Source organism: Oratosquilla oratoria, chromosome 26 (assembly GCF_046742065.1).
Source record: "Oratosquilla oratoria isolate Oo_2021 chromosome 26, ASM4674206v1, whole genome shotgun sequence".
Classification (NCBI taxonomy): Eukaryota; Metazoa; Arthropoda; class Malacostraca; order Stomatopoda; family Squillidae; genus Oratosquilla; species Oratosquilla oratoria.
In genome coordinates, this window is record NC_134802.1 from 49,224,793 (window position 1) to 49,247,292 (window position 22,500).

The 22,500-nt window shown below is 40.1% G+C and overlaps 2 protein-coding genes across 3 annotated transcripts in view; one reads left to right on the top strand and one right to left on the bottom strand.

Annotated features, from left to right (window-relative positions):
- Positions 1-8,051, top strand: part of LOC143039219 (uncharacterized) — a 60,091-nt gene extending 52,040 nt beyond the window's left edge. The window contains exons 3-6 of the mRNA XM_076209085.1: positions 747-901; positions 4,597-4,746; positions 6,855-7,072; positions 7,833-8,051. Coding sequence (XP_076065200.1) covers positions 747-901; positions 4,597-4,746; positions 6,855-7,072; positions 7,833-8,040 — 731 coding nt within the window. The 3' untranslated portion in view covers positions 8,041-8,051. The remainder of the gene's footprint in view (positions 1-746; positions 902-4,596; positions 4,747-6,854; positions 7,073-7,832) is intronic.
- LOC143039539 (uncharacterized) overlaps positions 1-22,500 on the bottom strand; it is a 213,002-nt gene that overhangs the window by 176,354 nt on the left and 14,148 nt on the right. For both annotated transcript variants that reach the window (XM_076209707.1, XM_076209706.1), the window contains exons 11-18: positions 21,847-22,063; positions 21,601-21,755; positions 21,039-21,181; positions 20,160-20,322; positions 19,772-19,890; positions 18,440-18,602; positions 13,347-13,578; positions 12,158-12,353 (exon numbers count right to left, since the gene is read on the bottom strand). In XM_076209707.1, coding sequence (XP_076065822.1) covers positions 12,158-12,353; positions 13,347-13,578; positions 18,440-18,602; positions 19,772-19,890; positions 20,160-20,322; positions 21,039-21,181; positions 21,601-21,755; positions 21,847-22,063 — 1,388 coding nt within the window. The remainder of the gene's footprint in view (positions 1-12,157; positions 12,354-13,346; positions 13,579-18,439; positions 18,603-19,771; positions 19,891-20,159; positions 20,323-21,038; positions 21,182-21,600; positions 21,756-21,846; positions 22,064-22,500) is intronic.

A 22,500-nucleotide genomic window follows, 5' to 3' on the forward strand; every position in this document is an offset into this window, starting at 1 on the left:
GAATCACACGTACACAATATATATGTATATATATATATATATATATATACATATATATATTTATATATATATATATATTTATATATATATATACATATATATATATATATTTTTATTTTTATATATATATATATATATATATATATATATATATATATATATATTCAGGGATGGAATGGGACCCAGGGAATGATTTTATGCCTTTTCCTTTTTGGCTACCTCCCTTGTAAGGGGGAAAAAGCCTTGATATATGTATGTATGTATGTATACATATCTATATATATGTATGTATATATTACAGGTGAAAATGTAATCACACATTTGTCAATAACGTAGGAACCACTGTTGGAGTAGAAAAGACTGGAAACGGGGAATCTATATATTTCGATTGCAAACTGCAATCCTCTTCAGTACAGTAGATACAAATAAGAGAGAGCGTGCTGTTTAAGTAGCACCCTTATATATATATATATATATATATATATATATATATATATATATATATATATATATATGTATATATATATATACTGTATATATATACTCACACCATGATCATAGCTCCCCTTCCCGCAAAATACACTTAGGTAAATACACACAACCACACACACACTCACGTATATACAACCACCCACGCCTATGCACACACCACTACCCACACCAGCCTACGCCCTTCCCCTTTCCTACTTACACCCAATCCCGCCCGCACACCTCCGCCCAAAACTCACGCCCATCTCCTCCCACAGGTGACATGCTGTACCCCGCCCACGAGGGCGACGCCATGGTGACCCGACTTATCGAGGAGCTGACCCGGCTTGACCTCGTGCACGACCTGCTGAACGCCAGGTCACCGTCGGTCCTCTCTCTGAAGGCTTGTCTGCACCCGAAGGCACATAAACAGGTAAGACGGGATTCCTCCTTCCTTAGAGGAAGTATGGAGGTCGATCTTAGACGTGTAGGGGGAGGATTTGCAAGAAATGTGATGTTTTGAAAGTAATATAGGCTGTCGAGTTTAGAGGATTGTTGTTTGTATACATACATACATACATACATACATACATACATACATGCGTACAAACATGCATACAAACATATATACATGCATACATACATACATACATTTATACATACATACATACAAACATAAATGCATACATAAATACAAATATACATACAAAGTGCACACATATATACATACATACATAAATACATATGTACATACATGCATGCATTACATACATCCATACATACATGCATTACAAACATGCAAGCATACATACAAACATACATACATAAATACATACAGACATACGTACATACAAACATACAAACATAAATGCACACATATATACATACATACATAAATACATATATACATACATACATACATGCATACACGTGTTACATACATCAATACATCCATCCATACATGCATTACAAACATACATGCATACATACAAACACACATGCATACATACACATGCATACAAACACACGGCTCGGTGGCGGATTGGTAAAGCACTGGCCTCACAAGCCAGAGAACCGGGGTTCGATTCCCCGGCCGGGCGGAGATAAGTTGGGTTTGTCTCCTTTCACGTGTAGCCCCTGTTCACCTAGCAGTGAGTAGGTACGGGATGTTAGTCAGGGAGTTGTGACCTTGCTGTCCCGGTGTGTGGTGTGTGAGTGGTCTCAGACCTACCCAGAGATCGGCAAATAATGAGCTCTGAGCTCGCTGTCGTAGGGTGGTGTCTGGTTGTCTCGACAGAGGCTGCAGCAGATCCGAGGTGAATACATAACAAGGCCACACCGTTCAATATAGCTTGCTTATGGATCAATATTGCAAAGGATTACAAAGGAGGAGCATGCTGACAGGAGACCTTTTGGTCCATAACTTGGTCGGATGCGAAAAGATATAATAATGATAAATAGATAAATAATAAGAATTGACGTCACCATAGTGAGGAAGTTGGGTTAGGTTAGATCAGTTTAGGTTAGGTTAGATGGTTAGGTTAGGTTAGGCTAGGTTAAGTTAGGTCAGGTCAGGTTAGGTTAGGTTAGGTTGGGCTGGGTTAGGTCAGTTTGGGTTAGCTTAGGTTAGGTTAGGTTAGGTTAGGTTAGATTAGGTTAGGTTAGGTTAGGTTAGATTAGGTTAGGTTAGGTTAGGTTAGATTAGGTTAGGTCAGGCTAGGTTAAGTCAGGTTAGGCTAGGTCAGGTTAGGCTCGGTTAGTTTAGGTTAGGTGAGGTTAGGTTACATTAAGTTATAAACCTAACGTTACATTGGGTTAGGCTAATTTTGGTTGGATCAAATGAAGTCAGGTCAGAAAAGGGTCAACTTTGAAAGCAGAAAAACATAAGTTTATGTTCTTTTGTTTTTGTCTTTACACAATAAAAGTGATTGTTCTTCGTAACAACGTCCCTCGTTCGTGACTGGAGTGCGACTGTGCGACCCTTTTGTGTTTGTGGCCAGGAGAAACTCAGTCCGTACGTTTTCTTTGATTACTTTTCTTATGCCATGAGAGAAAACGGAACAATTTATACCGCCTTCTTTGTTTACTTTTTACGTCGTAATAGAAAACGAGACATTTACGCGAAAGGAAGAATGTGAAACGGAATTAAAACAGAAAACAAGGTCAGGTTAAATAATATAGTAAAGAGTAAAATTCTTACGAAAAATAAACATATATAGAAAACTAATATAACTTAGGGGAGACAATATGATAAAGATGATTATTATTTTCATCCTTTTTTTCGTTTTATTTTAAAGTTTCTTATCTCTATGATTGTATTAGGATAATTAGGTATAAAAGTGAAATTTGAACATTAGGTATAAACACACGAATGAACAAAAAGAATCGTGAAATCGCTCATATATATATATATACACATTTATGTGTGTGTGTGTAGTCTAAATTCCCTCTCATTTCACAAATGACAGAAACACTAATATCATCTCAACATTATTCAGCATAATAAATATTTTGTCAACTAATTGTGCTTATTGGAAACAATGCTCAAATAAACGAGTTAAGAATTGATCTTACACAAAGAATTAGGCCTTAGCTCAGTCCTCAGCCATCACATAGCCACCCTCGCCCTTCTTCTTCCTTCTTGTGGGTCAACCCAAGTGACAACACACATCCCCAAGACCCTCAACTCCTCAAACTCAACTGAACTACCTAACTACTTCCTCCTCATCATCATCCTCTTCCTCCTCATCCTCATCCTCATCTTACTCCTCATCTTCCTCCTCATCCTCTTCCTCATCCTCCTCTTCTTTCTCCTCCTCTTCCTCCTCATCTTACTCCTCATCTTCCTCCTCCTCCTCTTCCTCCTCCTCCTCTTCTTTCTCCTCTTCCTCCTCATCTCCTTCCTCCTCCTCTTCCTACTTCTCCTCCTCTTCCTCCTCATCTCCTTACTCCTCTTCCTACTTCTCCTCCTCCTCCTCTTCCTCCTTTTCCCCCTCATCTTCTTCCTCCTCTTCCTACTTTTCCTCCTCTCCTACTCCTTCTCCTCGTCCTCCTCATTCTCTTCCTACTTCTCCTCTTCCTCGTCCTCCTCCTCCTCCTCTTCATCATCATCCTCTTCCTCCTTCTCTTCTTTTTCCTCCTCTTCCTCTTCCTCCTCGTCTTCCTCTTCATTTTCTTCCTCTTCCTCTTCCTCCTCATCTTCCCCCTCTTCCTTTTCCTCCTCTTCCTAATTCTCCTCCTCATCCTCATCCTCTTCCTCGTCTTCCTACTTCTCCTCTTCCTCATCTTCCCCCTCCTCCTCCTCCTCCTCCTCTTCCTTCTCATCTTCCTTCTCATCTTCTTCCTCGTCCTCTTCCTCCTTTTCCTACTTCTCCTTCTCTTCCTCGTCTTCCTACTTCTCCTCCTCCTTACTCCTCCTCATCTTCCTCCTCCTCTTCTTCCTCCTCCTCTTTTACTCTCCCTATTTCTTCTATCAACTCTATATCCCACGACTTAATTCGGCATACCTCGTCCACCTCCTACTCCACTTCTTATTCCACCCCAAATCCACTTTTTACTCCACCTCCTGCTCCACCTTCCAATCCACCTCCTGCTCCACTTCCCACTCCATCTTTTATTCCGTTTCCTATTCTACCTCCTACTCCACCTATTCCACATCCAATTCTACCTCCTACTCCACCTATTCCACTTCCTACTCCACCTCCTTGTCACCCACCTATTCCACTTTCTACTTAACATCCTACTCCCCTTCCTACTCCACTTCCTCTCCACCTCCTACTTTACCACCTAATTATCCACTTCGTAATCCACCTACTACTCCACCTCTTACTCCATCTCCAAGTCAACCTCCTACTCCACTTCCTATTCCACCTCCTAATCCACCTCCAACTCCACTTCCTACTCCACCTACTCCATCTCCAAGTCATCTTCCTACTCCACTTCCTATTCCACCTCCTAATCCACCTCCTACTCCATTTTCTACTTCACCTCCTTGTCAACCTCTTACTCCACCTACTGCACATACTATTCCCCTTCCTAATCCACCTCCTACTCCACCTTCTCCTACTCCACCTCCTACTCCACCTCGTAATCCACCTCGTAATCCACCTCGTAATCCACCTCCTGCAGCCGTCGCGCCGTCACACCCTGGGCGAGAACGACACTCTCAAGGTTACGACGAAGAGGCGGAGGAAGATGTCCTTCTCGGGACTCCTGACGTCCATCTTGCCGAGTTCCTCCTCGGGGTCCTCCAGAGTATACCGTCCTCCAGCCAACAAGGTAACCAGCGCTTCTGTCCTCCAAGTTCACTCCCTTGAGGTTCACCTCCAACTCACTGCCACTCTCAGCTCTTTATTTGTCTGTTTTTGTTATTATTTGTCTGTTTGTTTATTACTGTTTGCTTGATTCTCGTTTATCATTAGTTATGTGTCAATTTGTTATTATTTACTATTTACTTGTTTGTTTATTATTTAACTATACCTATGCATATATTTATATTTCATTTTTTATTATTTACATTATTATAGTTTTTATTTATATTTATCTAACTATTTACTTATCATCATTATAATTTTTTTTCATCCGACCTAGATATGGACCAAAAGGTCTTCTGTCGGCATGCTCCGCCTTTGTAATCCTTTGTACATCACCTTGGTCCTACTCGCATTCACTTTCGAAAGTCTCCTCTCATATGCCTTCCCGAACCAGGTCACTAACTGCCTTAGGTCTTCCTATGACCCAGCTACATGTGCAGTGTCATCCGCAAACAACAACTGGCTCACCTCATACTTCCTTTCACCCTCACTATCTTCAATCACCTGCCTATCACCCGAACTAGGTCACTAACTGCCTTAGGTCTTCCTACGACCCAGCTACATGTGCAGTGTCATCTACAAATAACAACTGGCTCGCCTCATACTTCCTTTCGCCCTCACTATCTTCAACCACCTGCCTATCACCCGAACCAGGTCACTAACTGCCTTAGGTCTTCCTATGACCCAGCTACATGTGCAGTGTCATCCGCAAACAACAACTGGCTCACCTCATACTTCCTTTCACCCTCACTATCTTCAATCACCTGCCTATCACCCTCACATACCTCCCACACCACCCCGAATATGAGCATGTTGAACAAGCATGGCGATACTACACAACCCGAACTTAACCTTAAACTTTCGCCATTTCCTTCCCTATCACTATAATCTCTCCGCTCAAAGGAGTTTATTTAGGGGAGTGGCGGATCCAGGGGGGTGGGGGGTGGGGAGGCTGAGGGGTGGGGAGGCTGAGGGGGTTAACCCCCCCCCCCAAATTTGTCCCTTCATTACCTCACTACAGAGGTCAAGAAACCTGCCTTGTGTGCACAGGTACGTGGCAGAAAACAGTAACACAACAGCAGATTTTTTCCCTACCATTTTAAAAAACACTTCGGTGAGAATAACTGGAAGTATGTTCAACACATTATTAAGGGTAAACCTTTAAAAATGTAAGATTAAGTATTACTTTTCCACAATATTTTGATAAAGACTAAAGTGAGAACATATACTTCAATCTATATTCAAAACCATCATATCCGTGCTGCAGAATACATCTCTTTAAAAGCGCCTTCTATATTTACGAAAGTCAGGTTAGCCCCCCCCCAAAGCGCCATCTATATTTACAAAAGTCAGGTTAACGCCCCCCCCCCCCAAAGCGTCATCTACACTTACAAAATTCAGGTTAGCCCCCTACCCCACCCCCAAATTTTGATCCTGGATCCGCCACTGTTGGGGAACAATACAGCACAAACGAGGTCAGGTCAGGTCCTAGAAGTGGTCAAAGAGAGGAATAGTACAGTGTTCTTTCATTGAACAGTGATTAGACTTCAGTCATAAAAGGTTCCTGGGTGCCTCTGGTCCGTAGGGGAGGGGAAGTGTACCCGTTTGTTCACAACTGGGGCCTAAAGTCCGTCTTTTCAGATAACTGATAGGGTTAAGGTCAATTGGCATTTAATAATTTTTTGAAAGAAAAAATTAACTGTTTTGTTCACTTTTGTTGCTGAAACTGAGTAGGGGATTTTTTATGACACGTAAACAAAAAAATATTAGTACTGATTTATATTAATAGTGTCGACAGCTGTTTTCCCCTGACTGTATCCAAGTACAAGGGGTTCAGTTACTAGTGATAGCCACTTACTTAGACTGTCCGACGCCCACAGAGTCCCATCTATGCCCCCCTCCCCCCCAAAGGACCCTCTCCACCCAAAGCACCCCATAATTCCCTCCAATACAACCCCCTCCCCATAAAACAACCTCCCCAGCACCCCCTCCCCGTAAAACAACCTCCCCAACACCCCCCTCCCCCTCCCCCTCAAGGTCAACCTCCTCCTCAGTGGGTTCTTCCTCCTTCAGGGCACCACCCTCGTCCTCGTGCGGTCAGCGCTACATAGATCCTCTGAGCTGAGCCTCCACGGCCCAGCTGCCGCCCTTCGAGACCTCTACCCGGCTTCTGCAGTCACGACCTGTCGAACGACCTACCCTGACCTTGATTCTCGGACCACTCCTCCCAAGGATGACCCCCACAGTGTCCTGGCCAAGCTCGAGGATAAGCATTATGTCGTCATCGTACGGTATGTCAAGTATTATGCGTTGGAAAAATGTCAATCATCATCATGACAATAAAGTATGATAACAAAGGCTTCGACGTCTTCGTAAGCTATGACGTAGCAAACTATCAATAATAAATCCCATTTTATGGCAATTCTGTTTTAACTGCGCCAATCAGGCGGACTTGTGAAGATGTTACCATAATATGCGTTTCATTATTAAGAGTTGTTGGTATGAAAAGTAATCATATTACTTACAGTAAAGATATCTGCGTTTTTTTTTTTTCTTAAAATATTTAGATACACTTGATGTATATCATTATATTTAAGCAAGAATATCACGAAATTTATGGAATGCTATTGAGTGTTAAGCTTACATTGCTCAAATTGCATCTTATTTCAAAATCTTAATTACCTTCTTCACCCTCCTTGAGAACGACACTTATGTAACGCTATTGAGTGTTAAGCTTACATTGCTGAAATTATATCTTATCTTACAGTCTTAATTACCTTCTTTACTCCCCCCATGACAACGCCACTTATGTAACGCTATTGAATGTTAAGCTTACATCGCTGAAATTATATACTGTATTATCTTAGAATTTTTATTGCCTTCTTTTCACCCCCCTGACAACGGCACTTATGCAATGCTATTGAGTGTTAAGCTTATATTGCTGAAATTATGTATTATCTTAAAATATTTATTACCTTCTTTTCCACCCACGACAACAACACAAAAAGCTCATCACCTTAACCTCTCATCTTCCCCCTGTGCGTTTTACAGATCCTCGTGGGTGGAAACGAAGACAGGAGCCCTCAAAACCCAGTGGCTCCTGCACCTCCGGCGGGGAGGTGGAGGTCGCCTCAGCCACAGCGGAGGGACGTTGAAGGCCACTCTGTATCCTCGAAGCAAGTCCATCCTCACCCTGGCGTCAGAATCCCCAACAAAGCCTGCGCTCACCCTAAAGAGAGTGCTCAGCATGTTGTTGTAGTTAGGGTCCTGACTACCCCAGCGGGATGTACACTGTAATCGACACAGCCACACCAACAACAGAAGTGATACTAGTTGGAGAGTCTAACAATTTCTTCAGGATTCTTGTCTCAAGTTTCTATAACAGAACAGTGCCAAGAACAGCTCCCAGTTCCTGCACCAGATGGAATTGGAACAGCACCTCAAGATCTTTTGCAACAACGCTGCAAGTTCCTACAGCAGTAGGAGCTGGAGTGGTAGCGGAAGATTTCTTCTTCAAGAACACTGGAAAGTTCTAAAGCGAGCGTGTTGGTGTTTTCGAACTAGATGATGCAATCAGGGAATAATTTCCCCTTTTGAAGGTCTTCAGAGACAGATCCGCATCACGCCAATTCAGACCTTATTTCACCTCTTGAAAAGGAAAAAAAAAGTCAAATCGCTGCATCATTGCAAGACTGTCGTAACTCAAAAATTTCAAGTATAGAGTTACAATGGTTTATAAGAATGCCGAATAATTCTGCGTCTTTTGGTAATAAAGTCGTAAGTCAAGTGGAGCCCTATTTACCTAATCAAGATGGTAAGTCTTGTTGCTTAGGGTAAAATCATTAAAGTTATAGGACTTAGATACTTTAAAATGCTTCTCCGGAAAAATCACGAAATTTGAGTTACGACAGTCTTGCAATGATGCAGCGAAATGCAGTGTTGTTTCGTGTGGTCAGAAGAACAGATACCAGGAGCATCTGGTTTGAAACCCTTAGTGTACAGTAGCGATACGAAAGTGGTATCTCCAGTTTCAAAAGGTTAAGTCAAGGAATAGCCTTCTGCGAGTGATTGAGTCCCACACAATTGATTACAATGGCATGAAGGCATCTGGACTGGAAGAGCAAGTGCCATCCAATTCACGTGGACTTTGAAAATAAAAACTGACAAAAAATTTAGAAAACGTGTACTTCCCTATGTAAACAATATTGATACATTTAATTACGTAAGTGTGTGTATAGAAAACAAGTGGAGACCAGGAGCAAAGATGGGCGTTTTTTCATAGAAAGAAATACGCAAATCACCCTAACAAGGTCTGAATACAAAGGAAAATAATTAGGATTCCTTGGTTCTTTCTATGGTCTACTTTTTCCTATTTATTTCCTTCTAACTAATCTAATAAAGCATCAGTGGTTATTATTCAACATTAAAAGATGTCTAGAACATAGTACGTACCTAAAGAGTAAAATCATGTTCGACGTACCAAAAAAAGAACTGATCACCGCGACAGAAACACTAACGCACTCATTCCACCGGAAAAAAAAGTCCGAAAAACTATATTCTAATTATTCTATTTATCTAACTTAACCCACTCTTGCAAATCTAGATAAACATCCTAACGACCAAGATGGTGCTCAGCCTAGGGGGAGTACACATGTGTGCATGTATATAAGAAAGATAAAAAGACAAATATATATATATATATATAATGTATATATACATATATATATATATATACATATATATATATGTATATGTATATATATATGTGTGTATATATATTTTTTTTCAGTATTTTACAGGAACACGTGCAAATTAATTTGCAGAAAAACCACTAGTATCTGAGAAACGCAGTCCGAACGTTTTCATCTATTTAAGATATCTTAGGGAATGTATTAGATAGACGAAAACGTTCGGACTACGTTTCTCAGTTACCAGTGTTTGTTTCTGCAATATATATATATATATATATATATATATATATATATATATATATACATATATATATATATGTGTGTGTGTGTGTGTGTGTGTGTGTGTGTGTGTGTGTGTGTGTGTGTGTGTGTGTTTGTGTGTGTGTGTGTGTGTGTGTGTACATATATATAATATATATATAAATATATATATATATATATATATATATATATATATATATATATATTTATATCATGTCAACAATGTTAAGTATCAGCGGTCCAGATGGTTTAAGTTCAAATCAGCTGCCAGGTGGTCCCCAGATGGTTCAGTAGCTACGCGTTCGTCGCAAATCCTAGAAGCCCGAGTTCGAATCCTGAATGAAGGTGAAGATAAGGATTTTACCCCAAGAGGCGCTGAGTAGCTATGACCAAGATGGTCACCCGCTTGGGTTGCTGTCACTGCTTGCAATGGGAGAGTAGTGCGGGATTCGAACCCGCGAAAAAGAGGATATGGGACCGGCATCATTCCAATTACTTTACCAGCTCACCCGGGGATGATTCCAATTATGTGCGCACACACACACATACACACATACACACACATACATACGCACACACACACATACACACATACACATACATACACACACACACGCACATACACACATACACACACACACACACACACACACACACACACACACACACACACACACACACACACACACACACACACACACACACACACACACACAAGAACATAAGAATAAAGGAGACTGCAAGAGACCATAAGGCCTACACTAGGCAGCTCCGTATCCATCACCACCTGTCGTCCCCATCCATAAAGTTGTTTAGTCGTTTTTTAAAACAACTGATAGTTTCAGCGCATACTACTGTACATGGTTACTAAGTTTATTCCATTCATCGACCACCCTATTAGTAAACCAATTCTTACCTATTTCCTTCTTAAATCTAAATTTCTCCAGTTTATACCCACACGCACACACATACACACGCACACACACACACACACACACACACACACACACACACACACACACACACATACACACATTTACACATACATACATAGAGAAGATTTAAACAATTGGGGTAAGAGAGACACAAGAGGACATGGAAGGAAGCTCAAAAAGGACAATTATAGAAAAGACCTGAATAAGAACAGCTTTCCCCACAGAGTTGTGGATGTCCGGAACACACTAGACGAAACAATTAGTGTGTGCAAAAACAATACAAGAATTTAAGATCAAATTAGATATGGTGAGATACAGAGACGGGACACCACGAGTGTAGCTCCCCTTCCCGTGAGATACAACTAGGTAAACACACACACACACACACACACACACACACACACACACGTCAATTAAGTCAACATTCAATTGATCAAAAAATTCACTTGTCCACAAATGAAATAAAATACATTTTGCCTCCACCACATTGAAATTACAAATCCACGGATGTAGTTTAACTGTATATTGTATAATACAATAAGTCCTCATCATTAAGAAGTAACTCAGCGACGGCCGAAACCGTCCACCACCTGTGCCCTTAGTGCTAGGCAGAGGCTCGAACCCTTCTCCTTTCGCTCACGGATGAGGGACCAAACCTAGCGAGCCACGATTTTTTTTTTTTTTTTTTTTTTTTTTTTTTTATTAAAAACAAGTCAGTGCAACCTTTCGGACAAATCTATCTGACCCACAACAGAAAAGACTAATATATACACACGCTGTTAATACAACGTTGAATAAATCATTTAATCCTTAAGATCTATTGTATATAAAATGAATTAACTACTCAAAGACCAGAAATTCAATTACACAAGTCTTACACATAATGGACCAGATTCATTTGTCCGCAGTTATGCATAGAAACAAAGAAATGTGTAATATTGTACAAAAAAATGTGTATTTTTTCCATAAATAAATAAAACCCAAATGTACAACGCCATATTCTTCTCTGCCCCCAAGGATAGAATCGCTGGTCAAATGAAAACAATTCTCGATCTTAAGGTACGTTTTGCTCGGTGTGATGACGAACCTTCTACCTGGCATCCTATTTGGGTAAGCGCGTTCGTAAGTTCGAATTAAAATTATCAGCCTCGTACTTGGCACCTCCAAGCAAAACAGACCCATTATTCAAAAACAAAAAGAAATAAGAAAAAAAGGCAAAGAAAGAAACAAAAATAGAAGAAAAAAATAATATTGGGCAAAAAAAAAAGTAAAAAAAAAATAAAAATAAATTGGGTGAAACAAGAAAGTAAAATAAATAAATAGATAAATAAATAAATAAAAATTGGGCAAAACAAAAAAGTAAAAAAAAAAATAGATAAAAATTGTCCGAAACAAAAAGTAAAAAAAAAATAATAATAATGAAAAATAAAATTAATAAAAAATAAAAAAAAATTGGGCAAAAAAGAAAAAAAAATTGGGCACAACCTACCTCAGACACAGCTCCCGCGCAGGGCGTGTTCTCGCCCTCGACGCTGAAGTCCTCGCCGCGGACGAGATAGTACGAGCACTTGCCCATGAAGTCGAAGCGTCTTCCGTCGAAGGTAGTGTAATGTGGGTCGCCCACTGCCGCGCAACGAGACCCACACTTCACTTCCGTGCACCGCCACTCACCCGACACGCAGGTGCTGATCACGGGAGCAGGGTCAGAGGATAAGATAAGTAACACATATACCAAAAAATAAATAAATAGATAAATGAATAAATAAATAAAATAAAAATGAAAAATAACAGAAATAAAAATAATACCAACAAAATATATAAATCAATCAGTAATGAAACATGAAACTCTAGACACTAATACAGAAACATTTATGTACTGAAATGAATCTGAAGTACTGAAATACAAAACCCATAGGACCGAATACAAATTAAACAGGAAATTAAATATCCTAAGGATTATACAAAACATTAATTCTAAAGTATAAATATCATAAATACTGTAATAAAAAAGTACGTATACAAAAGATGAACCAACAACCACACACTAAACGTGTATTCTGAGAGATGGTCTGCACATTAATGTATCTATTGACATTTGGCCACCAAGGCTTCCCATTGGTCCATATTGAACTGACTCCACCCCCTTCCACTTCTCAACTAACTTGAAGCCCGCTGATTGGCTGACTGACAATTCCATACCTCCACGTGACGTCATCACCTGGACATTGTGTCACGTGACTGACGACAATGATGACGTCAGCAGCAACGTCAAGAATTAGGAGTCACTGTGAACTGATTGCGACATTGATGACGTCATTGAACGGTGACAACGATATCAGGAACAACAATAGAAAGAAGAACAAAGATAACAAAGAGAGAGAGAGAGAGAGAGAGAGAGAGAGAGAGAGAGAGAGAGAGAGAGAGAGAGAGAGAGAGAGAGAGAGAGAGAGAGAGAGAGAGAGAGAGAGAGAGAGAGAGAGGGAGAGAGAGAGAAAGAGAGAGCAAAAGAGAGAGAGAAAGGTAGAGAGAGCGAAAGAGAGATAGAGAGAGGTAGAGAGAAAGAAAGAGAGAGAGAGAAATCGAGATCGAGAACAACCTCGAGAACAAAACCGAGACACCGAGAGGACCCGACACCCCATCGAACTCGAGAGCGGCCAGGAGCAGTTGCACTTCCTCACCAGGTGTTGCAGTCGTTAGGAATGGTGTTCCCCGGCGCGTAGGTCTTGTTGTGGTACGTGCAGGGGCAGTCCCTGGGCAAGATGCATTTGTCCTCATGGTAGACGTGTCCGTAAGGGCAGGAGCAGCCCTCCACGCAGAACTCCGGGTCCACGTTGTCCGCAGGTTGTCCGCAGCGTGGCTGTATGGCGGCGACACATGGACTGTATTCCATGCCCGGTGGGCATTTCATGGCTGGAAAGGACAAAAGATCTCTTGAAAATGGGTATGTTAATAACTTGAATGTATTCATACACACAGACAAATGCATATATATATATATATATATATATATATATATATTACAGGTGAAAAATGTAATCACACATTTGTCAATAACGTAGAAACCACTGTTGGAGTAGAAAAGACTGGAAACGGGGAATCTATATATTTCGATTGCAAACTGCAATCCTCTTCAGTAGATACAAATAAGAGAGAGGGCGTACTGTTTAAGTAGCACCCTTAACAAAAGAAAGGGGAACATGGGAAGATATCTCTACCCTATTCTCACTCCGTATGTGAGGTCAGGAGGCAAATGAGCTTTCACTAGGTTGGAGATGAAGAGTCCGGACATTATGTCCGGGGACCATTGGCCCTTTGAAATATTCATGTTGGGCTGAAATTCAATGATCGTAGATTCTACCATTTTTCTCCTGAACTCACATCTGGATTTATAAATAAGCTCAGCTCTGTCCCAATCTAAACAATGTTTAAATTGCTTAACATGTTGGAACACAGCTGAGCTATCTTGTGCATATCTAATGGAACGTTTATGTTCAATCATCCTGGTGTTCAAATCCCTTCCAGTCTGTCCGATGTAAACTAAGTCACAACCTTTACACGGAATCGAATAAACCCCTTGGCTCTGTTCTTCTTTTAACCTTTGATGGACATTTACCACCTTTTTATTAATGGTGTTAGGGTAATAATTAATCAAATTTAATTTGTCTTTGGGAAGAAACTTGGTCGAGGGAATGAATGATTCAGAAAAGGGAACGATTAAAGAGCTCTTACCCAATGAAAAATTAGAGGAAGTGGGGGTGGTGTTGAAAAAAATTGGATCTCGCTCGGCTGAGGGCTTTGACCAAGAACCAATCCGGGTAAGCTAAATTACTAAGTTGAGATTTTATAATGTTAAATTCTCCTTCAAGAAACTGGGGGCTGCAAATTCTAAGGGCTCGAAGGAATAAACCTGAAGCGACGCTACTTTTTACTTTGTCTGGGTGACTGCTGAAAAAATGAAGATAACTACCAGAATGGGTTTCTTTTCTATAGACGGTAAAAGCAAGCTTGTCTCCGTCACGAACAATAAGAACATCTAAAAAGGGTAGCTTACCTTGTTCTTCCCATTCAACTTTAAACTTAATGTTCGAGGCTAAGGAATTTAAATTAGCAAAGAAGTTATCGAATGAGCCCCAATTTTCATCCCAAAGAGTGAAAATGTCATCTACGTATCTAAACCAAACCATGTCTACGGGTTTAATGGTGGGCAGAAGAACAGACTCAAAGTATTCCATGCACAGATTGGCCAATACAGGAGAGAGTTTGAACCCATGCTACAACCAAATTTTTGGTTTTCACAAGCATAAACAATTGGGGTACAGCTTTCCGTCCTACATTAGTGATTTCCTTTTGGAACGGATTCAACTGACGTCCCTGGACATAGAGGATGCACATCTACGTTCACGCACGGCTTCTAGGAATCTTTTGTTCCTTTGCCCTCATGAAGGAGTATTCCGGTTCCTTCAAAAATGTGCCCACCAACAAGCCAATGACATAAGTGAACATCATAAAGGTATTTTGAACAAAAAACTTATTAGGCTTTGTAATAACAGTGTATGGTCAAAGTATGCCATTTTAGACAATGTTGTTAATCTTTCTAGTGTTGTTTTCACAAAATCACAACTAGAAGTCTTAGGCCTTGGTTTGAATTTTGCCCTCAAACCAGAGAAGCATCATGCTATGGACTTTCTCGTAGGTTTTGATAAATTCCTAGCTAATAACAACTATGACAAAAATTTATTATGTTTAAAAGGGGCTCTTTTGCAAGGCATTGCAGATTGTTTTGATAAAAGAAATGGACTTCCCATTAGGTATCAAAATAGTTTGGAGGCAATTAGGAGCATGGATAACATTATTATTACAAAGGCAGACAAGGGTAGTAAAATCGTTATTCTTGACCATGACAGTTATGTAGATAAAGCCATGGCCCTTCTAAATGACACGGATACATATGAGCAACTTATTAAAAATCCACTTAAAAACATGTCTGCCACTTTCAACAAAGAAGTTCGTAACATCACTAAAGACGAAGAGGTACTGAAACTCAAAGTGATTAATCCTAAGTTGCCTTATTTCTATGGCCTTCCAAAATTGCATAAATCTGATATTCCCCTCAGACCTATCATCTCCAACCGGGGATCTTGTACCAGCAAGCTGTCTAAATGGTTAGCAAACCTTTTATCCCCGTTTGTTGGTACTTTCTCCGATTCTCATTTAAAACACTCAGAGGATTTCATCACAAAAATAAAAAAAGTGAATTTTTCTAGTAGGAAAATGCTTAGCCTGGATGTAATTTCTCTTTTCACTCATGTCTGTATTGATGACGTTCTATCCTTCCTGGAAACTAAGCTACAACCATTTCAGGACAAATTCCCACTTCCCGTTTCAAAAATCATTGCGCTTATTCGCCTGTGTGTCACATCAAATGTTTTTTCCTTCCAGAATTCTTTTTTCAGACAAAAATTTGGTTGTAGCATGGGTTCAAATCTCTCTCCTGTATTGGCCAATCTGTACATGGAATACTTTGAGTCTGTTCTTCTGCCCACCATTAAACCCGTAGACATGGTTTGGTTTAGATACGTAGATGACATTTTCACTCTTTGGGATGAAAATTGGGGCTCATTCGATAACTTCTTTGCTAATTTAAATTCCTTAGCCTCGAACATTAAGTTTAAAGTTGAATGGGAAGAACAAGGTAAGCTACCCTTTTTAGATGTTCTTATTGTTCGTGACGGAGACAAGCTTGCTTTTACCGTCTATAGAAAAGAAACCCATTCTGGTAGTTATCTTCATTTTTTCAGCAGTCACCCAGACAAAGTAAAAAGTAGCGTCGCTTCAGGTTTATTCCTTCGAGCCCTTAGAATTTGCAGCCCCCAGTTTCTAGAAGGAGAATTTAACATTATAAAATCTCAACTTAGTAATTTAGCTTACCCGGATTGGTTCTTGGTCAAAGCCCTCAGCCGAGCGAGATCCAATTTTTTCAACACCACCCCCACTTCCTCTAATTTTTCATTGGGTAAGAGCTCTTTAATCGTTCCCTTTTCTGAATCATTCATTCCCTCGACCAAGTTTCTTCCCAAAGACAAATTAAATTTGATTAATTATTACCCTAACACCATTAATAAAAAGGTGGTAAATGTCCATCAAAGGTTAAAAGAAGAACAGAGCCAAGGGGTTTATTCGATTCCGTGTAAAGGTTGTGACTTAGTTTACATCGGACAGACTGGAAGGGATTTGAAACACCAGGATGATTGAACATAAACGTTCCATTAGATATGCACAAGATAGCTCAGCTGTGTTCCAACATGTTAAGCAATTTAAACATTGTTTAGATTGGGACAGAGCTGAGCTTATTTATAAATCCAGATGTGAGTTCAGGAGAAAAATGGTAGAATCTACGATCATTGAATTTCAGCCCAACATGAATATTTCAAAGGGCCAATGGTCCCCGGACATAATGTCCGGACTCTTCATCTCCAACCTAGTGAAAGCTCATTTGCCTCCTGACCTCACATACGGAGTGAGAATAGGGTAGAGATATCTTCCCATGTTCCCCTTTCTTTTGTTAAGGGTGCTACTTAAACAGTACGCCCTCTCTCTTATTTGTATCTACTGAAGAGGATTGCAGTTTGCAATCGAAATATATAGATTCCCCGTTTCCAGTCTTTTCTACTCCAACAGTGGTTTCTACGTTATATATATATATATATATATATATATATATATATATACATATATATGCACATATATATACACACACATATATATATATACATATATATATATGCAAATATATATATATGTATATATATGTATGTATATATATATATATATATATATATATATATATGCAATAAAAACACTAGGAGCGTGTGTTCACAAATGCGTAAATAACCACTAGGAAAAAGTAAACTAACGAAGCAGAGCGCTTTCGTGTAATTACATCTTCAGTGCAGATACAAAGAAGGAATTATAAGATGAAGAAACAAGGTACAGAATATATGACATAGTGAAGAGGGCATTCGGAGAGGTAGTGGAAGAAGTACACGTGACGGACGTATGGGCCGTCCTGGTAGCCAACAAGTATGGTAGCCAAACGTCCTGGTAGCCAAACGTCCCATACTTGTTGGCTACCAGGACGGCCCATACGTCCGTCACGTGTACTTCTTCCACTACCTCTCCGAATGCCCTCTTCACTATGTCATATATTCTGTACCTTGTTTCTTCATCTTATAATTCCTTCTTTGTATCTGCACTGAAGATGTAATTACACGAAAGCGCTCTGCTTCGTTAGTTTACTTTTTCCTAGTGGTTATTTACGCATATATATATATATATATACAATTCCGACTGTCGTCCCCAGATTCGAACCGAGTCTTGCGAGAACGCAAAGCCAACACTCTACCGACTGAGCTAACGGGCCTATATATATATATATATATATATATATATAGATATATATATATATATATATATATATATATACATGTATATATATATATATATATAATATATATATAATATATATATATATATATATATATATATACACGTTTCGTATTGAATTAGCATTCTTGTTGAATTGAGTTGATCAAAAACTAAGAAAAAAATATCTAATTTCCAAAAACTCAAATTTCGTGAAGGAGGGATATTCGAAAAACCTTCAAGAGACTTAGACAATGATTCTTTCGTCAGCTTAGGGGGAAATGTGGCGAGACACAAATCTGAATAAAATCGCCTGGCAGCAGGACGGAGGACGAGGTATTCTACTTACGGCAGAGGATGTCGTTCCTCCAGTCGCCTGGAGGCTGACCGCCCAAGGAGGAGCATTCTCTGAAGAAGGCCGTGAAGGAGTCGCAAGCACAGTCGTCACCCTCGGATTCGCAGCTACAGAAGTCCCAGCGGCAGGCGTTGACGTAGGCGTTGACATCAACGAGCTGAATGAGGAAGGTAGTGCCACATTAAGATCAAGGAACTGTGCCACTGTCGTTGAAAGTAACACAATAACATCCAAAAATCGCCTAGATAAATACTTAGACTCTAATCCGCAAATAAAATATTACCCCTTGCAATAAAAGATCTGATAGCCCGGCATTTAATTGTAATTGGATAGGATAGTGGTAGCAGTAGTGTTAGTTCATCTTCTATCGCCTAGTTACCCTGTTTTCTTAACTGTAGCTTAGTATAGTAAACACAAACAGCCTCGTGTCCTTTGTTACTCTAAGAATTTTTGACTGAGAAATAAGGCGACGTAGGTAGTGCCACATCAAGGTTAAGGAGCTGTACTTGGAGTCAAGTACTCTTAAGAAATTTTGACTTTGAAATCAGGCGAAGTACGTAGTGCTGCATTAAGGTCAAGAATGTGTGCTTGGAATCAAATACTCTGAGAAATTTTGACTTTGAAATCAGTCTAAGTAGGTGGCGTCGCATTAAGGTCAGGAAGAAGGTGTGCTTGGAATTAAGTACTCTAAGAAATTTCGACTTTGAAATCAAGCGAAGTAGGTAGTGCTGCATTAAGGTCAGAAAAAAAGGTGTGCTTAGAGTCAAGTACTCTAAGAAATTCTGACTTTGAAATAAGGCGAAGTAGTGTCACATTGAAGTCGACTAGGAGGTATACTTGGGGGTCAAGTGTTTGAATTTTTGACTTTGAAATCAGGTAAGCAAGGCACTGGTGGAGGATAAAGTCAGTACTGCATAAGACTGATAAGAAGATCAGTTCCACATTAAGGTCGAGGAGGAAGTGTACTCAGTGTTAAGTGATCTTTAACAAATTTTGACTTCCGAATCAGGCAAGGAAGATACCAGTGCATAGGTTAAGAAGAGGGTACTGTATAAGGTCGAGGAGGACATGTATCTTGTGTCAAGTACTCTTTAAGAAATTTTGACTTAAATAAAGCGAGGAAGACAATGCTGCATAAGGTTGAACAGAGGTACTTAGTACCAGGCACTCTTTAACAAATTTTGACTTCGGAACAAAATAGAAGAAAGTTTTCCCTATCTCATACAAAGAGGAAGAGGAGGAAGAGGAGGAGGAAGAGGAAGACACTACCACACAAAATAGAAGATAAATCCTGTGACAATTTCGGAAAAGAAGGTGTTTACATACCTCCCTGCATTCCTCGAATCTGGGGTCAGTCTTGAGTCGATTACAGAATTTGGACGCAGACGATGATCGGGAGTTTCTGTTACATGGGTTGGACAACTGAGGCGGATCACGGCAGGGATCTACGGAAAGACAACAACACATATATACATACATATACCAAAGGCGTTTTCCCCTTTACAAGTGAGATAGCCAAAAATCAAAAGCATGAAAACCACTCCCACCCATTCCATCCCCACATACTCCACTCCCATTCACCCCCCTTTGAGGCTTTGAGAAAAGCCAGACACATTATATGGCAATATCGGCATAAGTTACCGTAAACTGAGTCTCGCGCTGTCACGAACCCATTCTTGTCGAACTCGAAAAAGAAGAATCCTCCCGAACTTACCTCCGAGAGCCCTGGCCTCCCATTCGTTCAAGAAGCTCTGGATGTTGGTTTCCGGTGTGCCGTCAGCATAGGACCAGTCGTTGTCGGCGGAACCGTCCAGGCGGCCGCAAAGACCCACCGTTCTGTTCCACAAGAGGTCGCTGAGCTCCACCACCACCAGGTTCTGCAGGAGAAAACACCAGAATGTCAAATGACCTCGAGTTCTTTGATCTTTCATTGACCATCTCGATTCAAGTATACATATATATACTTTTGAGGACAGAGAGGAAACGAAAATGTGTGTTTCCGTTTCTTGTCTTCAAATTTGTCGCGATGGATAATCAACACACACACACACACACACATACATACATACATACATACATACATACATACATACATACATACATATATATATATATATATATATATATATATATATATATATATATATATATATATATATATATATATATATATATGGTGTATAGACATTTTGTTCATAGGGCACCATCATCTGGACCCTAAACAAGATAGTTCATGACGTGAAACTAAATCATCATCATCATCATTAACACACATGAATATGTTTGTATGTGGTCTTCTACTTTTCCTTCTCCCCCTCCTCCTCTTCCTCCTCCTCATCATTATCATTATAATAATCATCTTCATCATCAACATCATTGTCATCATCATCATCACCATCATCATCATCATCATCATCATCATCATCATCATCATCATCATCAACACCATCCTCATCATCACCACCACCATCATCATCACCACCACCATCATCACCACCACCACCATCATCATCATTATCATCACCTCCACCTCCACCTCCACCTCCACCTCCGCCTCCACCTCCACCTCCACCTCCACCTCGTCCTCACGCACCTTCATGTCCCACTTGAGGGTGAGGCCCAGCCCGGTGAGCTTGACGACGACGAAGTGGGCGACCCGCTCCGAGACGACGCCGTTCATCTGTCCGGGAATGGCCAGCGACGTCTCCCGGTACATCAGCGCCGGAATCCCGGATTCTGAGAAATTCGGCACAAAATAAAATCGTAACATATGAAATAGTAAAATCAATAGTAACCAATTGAATGTTTGGTAAATAGGCATACAGAGAACATTTGATAGATATAATCAAAAAAGAAATGTGTGTGAGATATACGAGTAGGTGAATAAACCAAATGAGAGAGATGAGTGAATCTTAAACGAATGAATAAAGAAATACAAGTATATAGATGAAGGAAAACTATGCCTGTAGTTTCTGCAAATATCCGCACTCACGCGTTATTGTGATTATTGTTGCATATATGTATAAATACAATATATATGCATATATATATATATATATAATATATATATATATATATATATATATATATATATATATATATACATTTACCTATTCATTTAATTCTTTTTTTTTTTTTTTTTTTTTTTCCCTTACCTGTGACTTCGAGCAAGTACTCATCGTCTTCCACGAAGAGCTGGATCGATCTGGGGCACTCGGGGTCCCTGCACCTCGAAGGCTGTTTCAGGTTGACACTGAAAGTCCCCAGGGTAGCCTCACGCACCAGCGTGTAGGGGCAGGAAGAATCGAAGCTGAGGAAAGACGGAGGGAGTTACAGGTCCAACTGTGAAAGAGATAATAAATAGATAAAACCAAATAAAGATAAACGAAACCTGCTCGTACCTGTACACCTTCCCGTCGAAAGATTTGTAATGAGAGTTGGACCAGGTGAAGCAGACTCCCCCTCGCCTCCTCTCCGTCATTGTCGGCTTGGAGACCGTGGTGAAGAATCCCTCGAAGTCCTTGTCGAAGTCGAGATCGATTTCGAGATCGGCGAAGTCTGGCGGGTAGGTTCCTCGAGTCTGCTCGAAGGTCTTGGGAGTCACAACGAAGAGATCGCCTGTCAACGAAAGGTCTATGTTAGGCAAACGCAAACGCAAACACAAACAAAAGCAAGCACCTACACACACACACACACACACACACACACACACACACACACACACACACACACACACACACACACACACACACACACACACACACACACACACACACATACACACACTCAATCTGAATCCCAAAGGAAATTGATTAGAAATATCGAAAAACAATCAAGAAGTTTGATATGTTACTGGCTGCCAAATTTAATGAAATTTGCATAAGAGAGATACATTCATACACATATATACACGTATATATGTATTGATATATATATATTTATACACACTCACGCACACATATATATACATATACATCTATATACATATATATATATATATATATATATGTGTGTGTGTGTGTGTGTGTGTGTGTGTGTGTGTGTGTGTGTGTGTG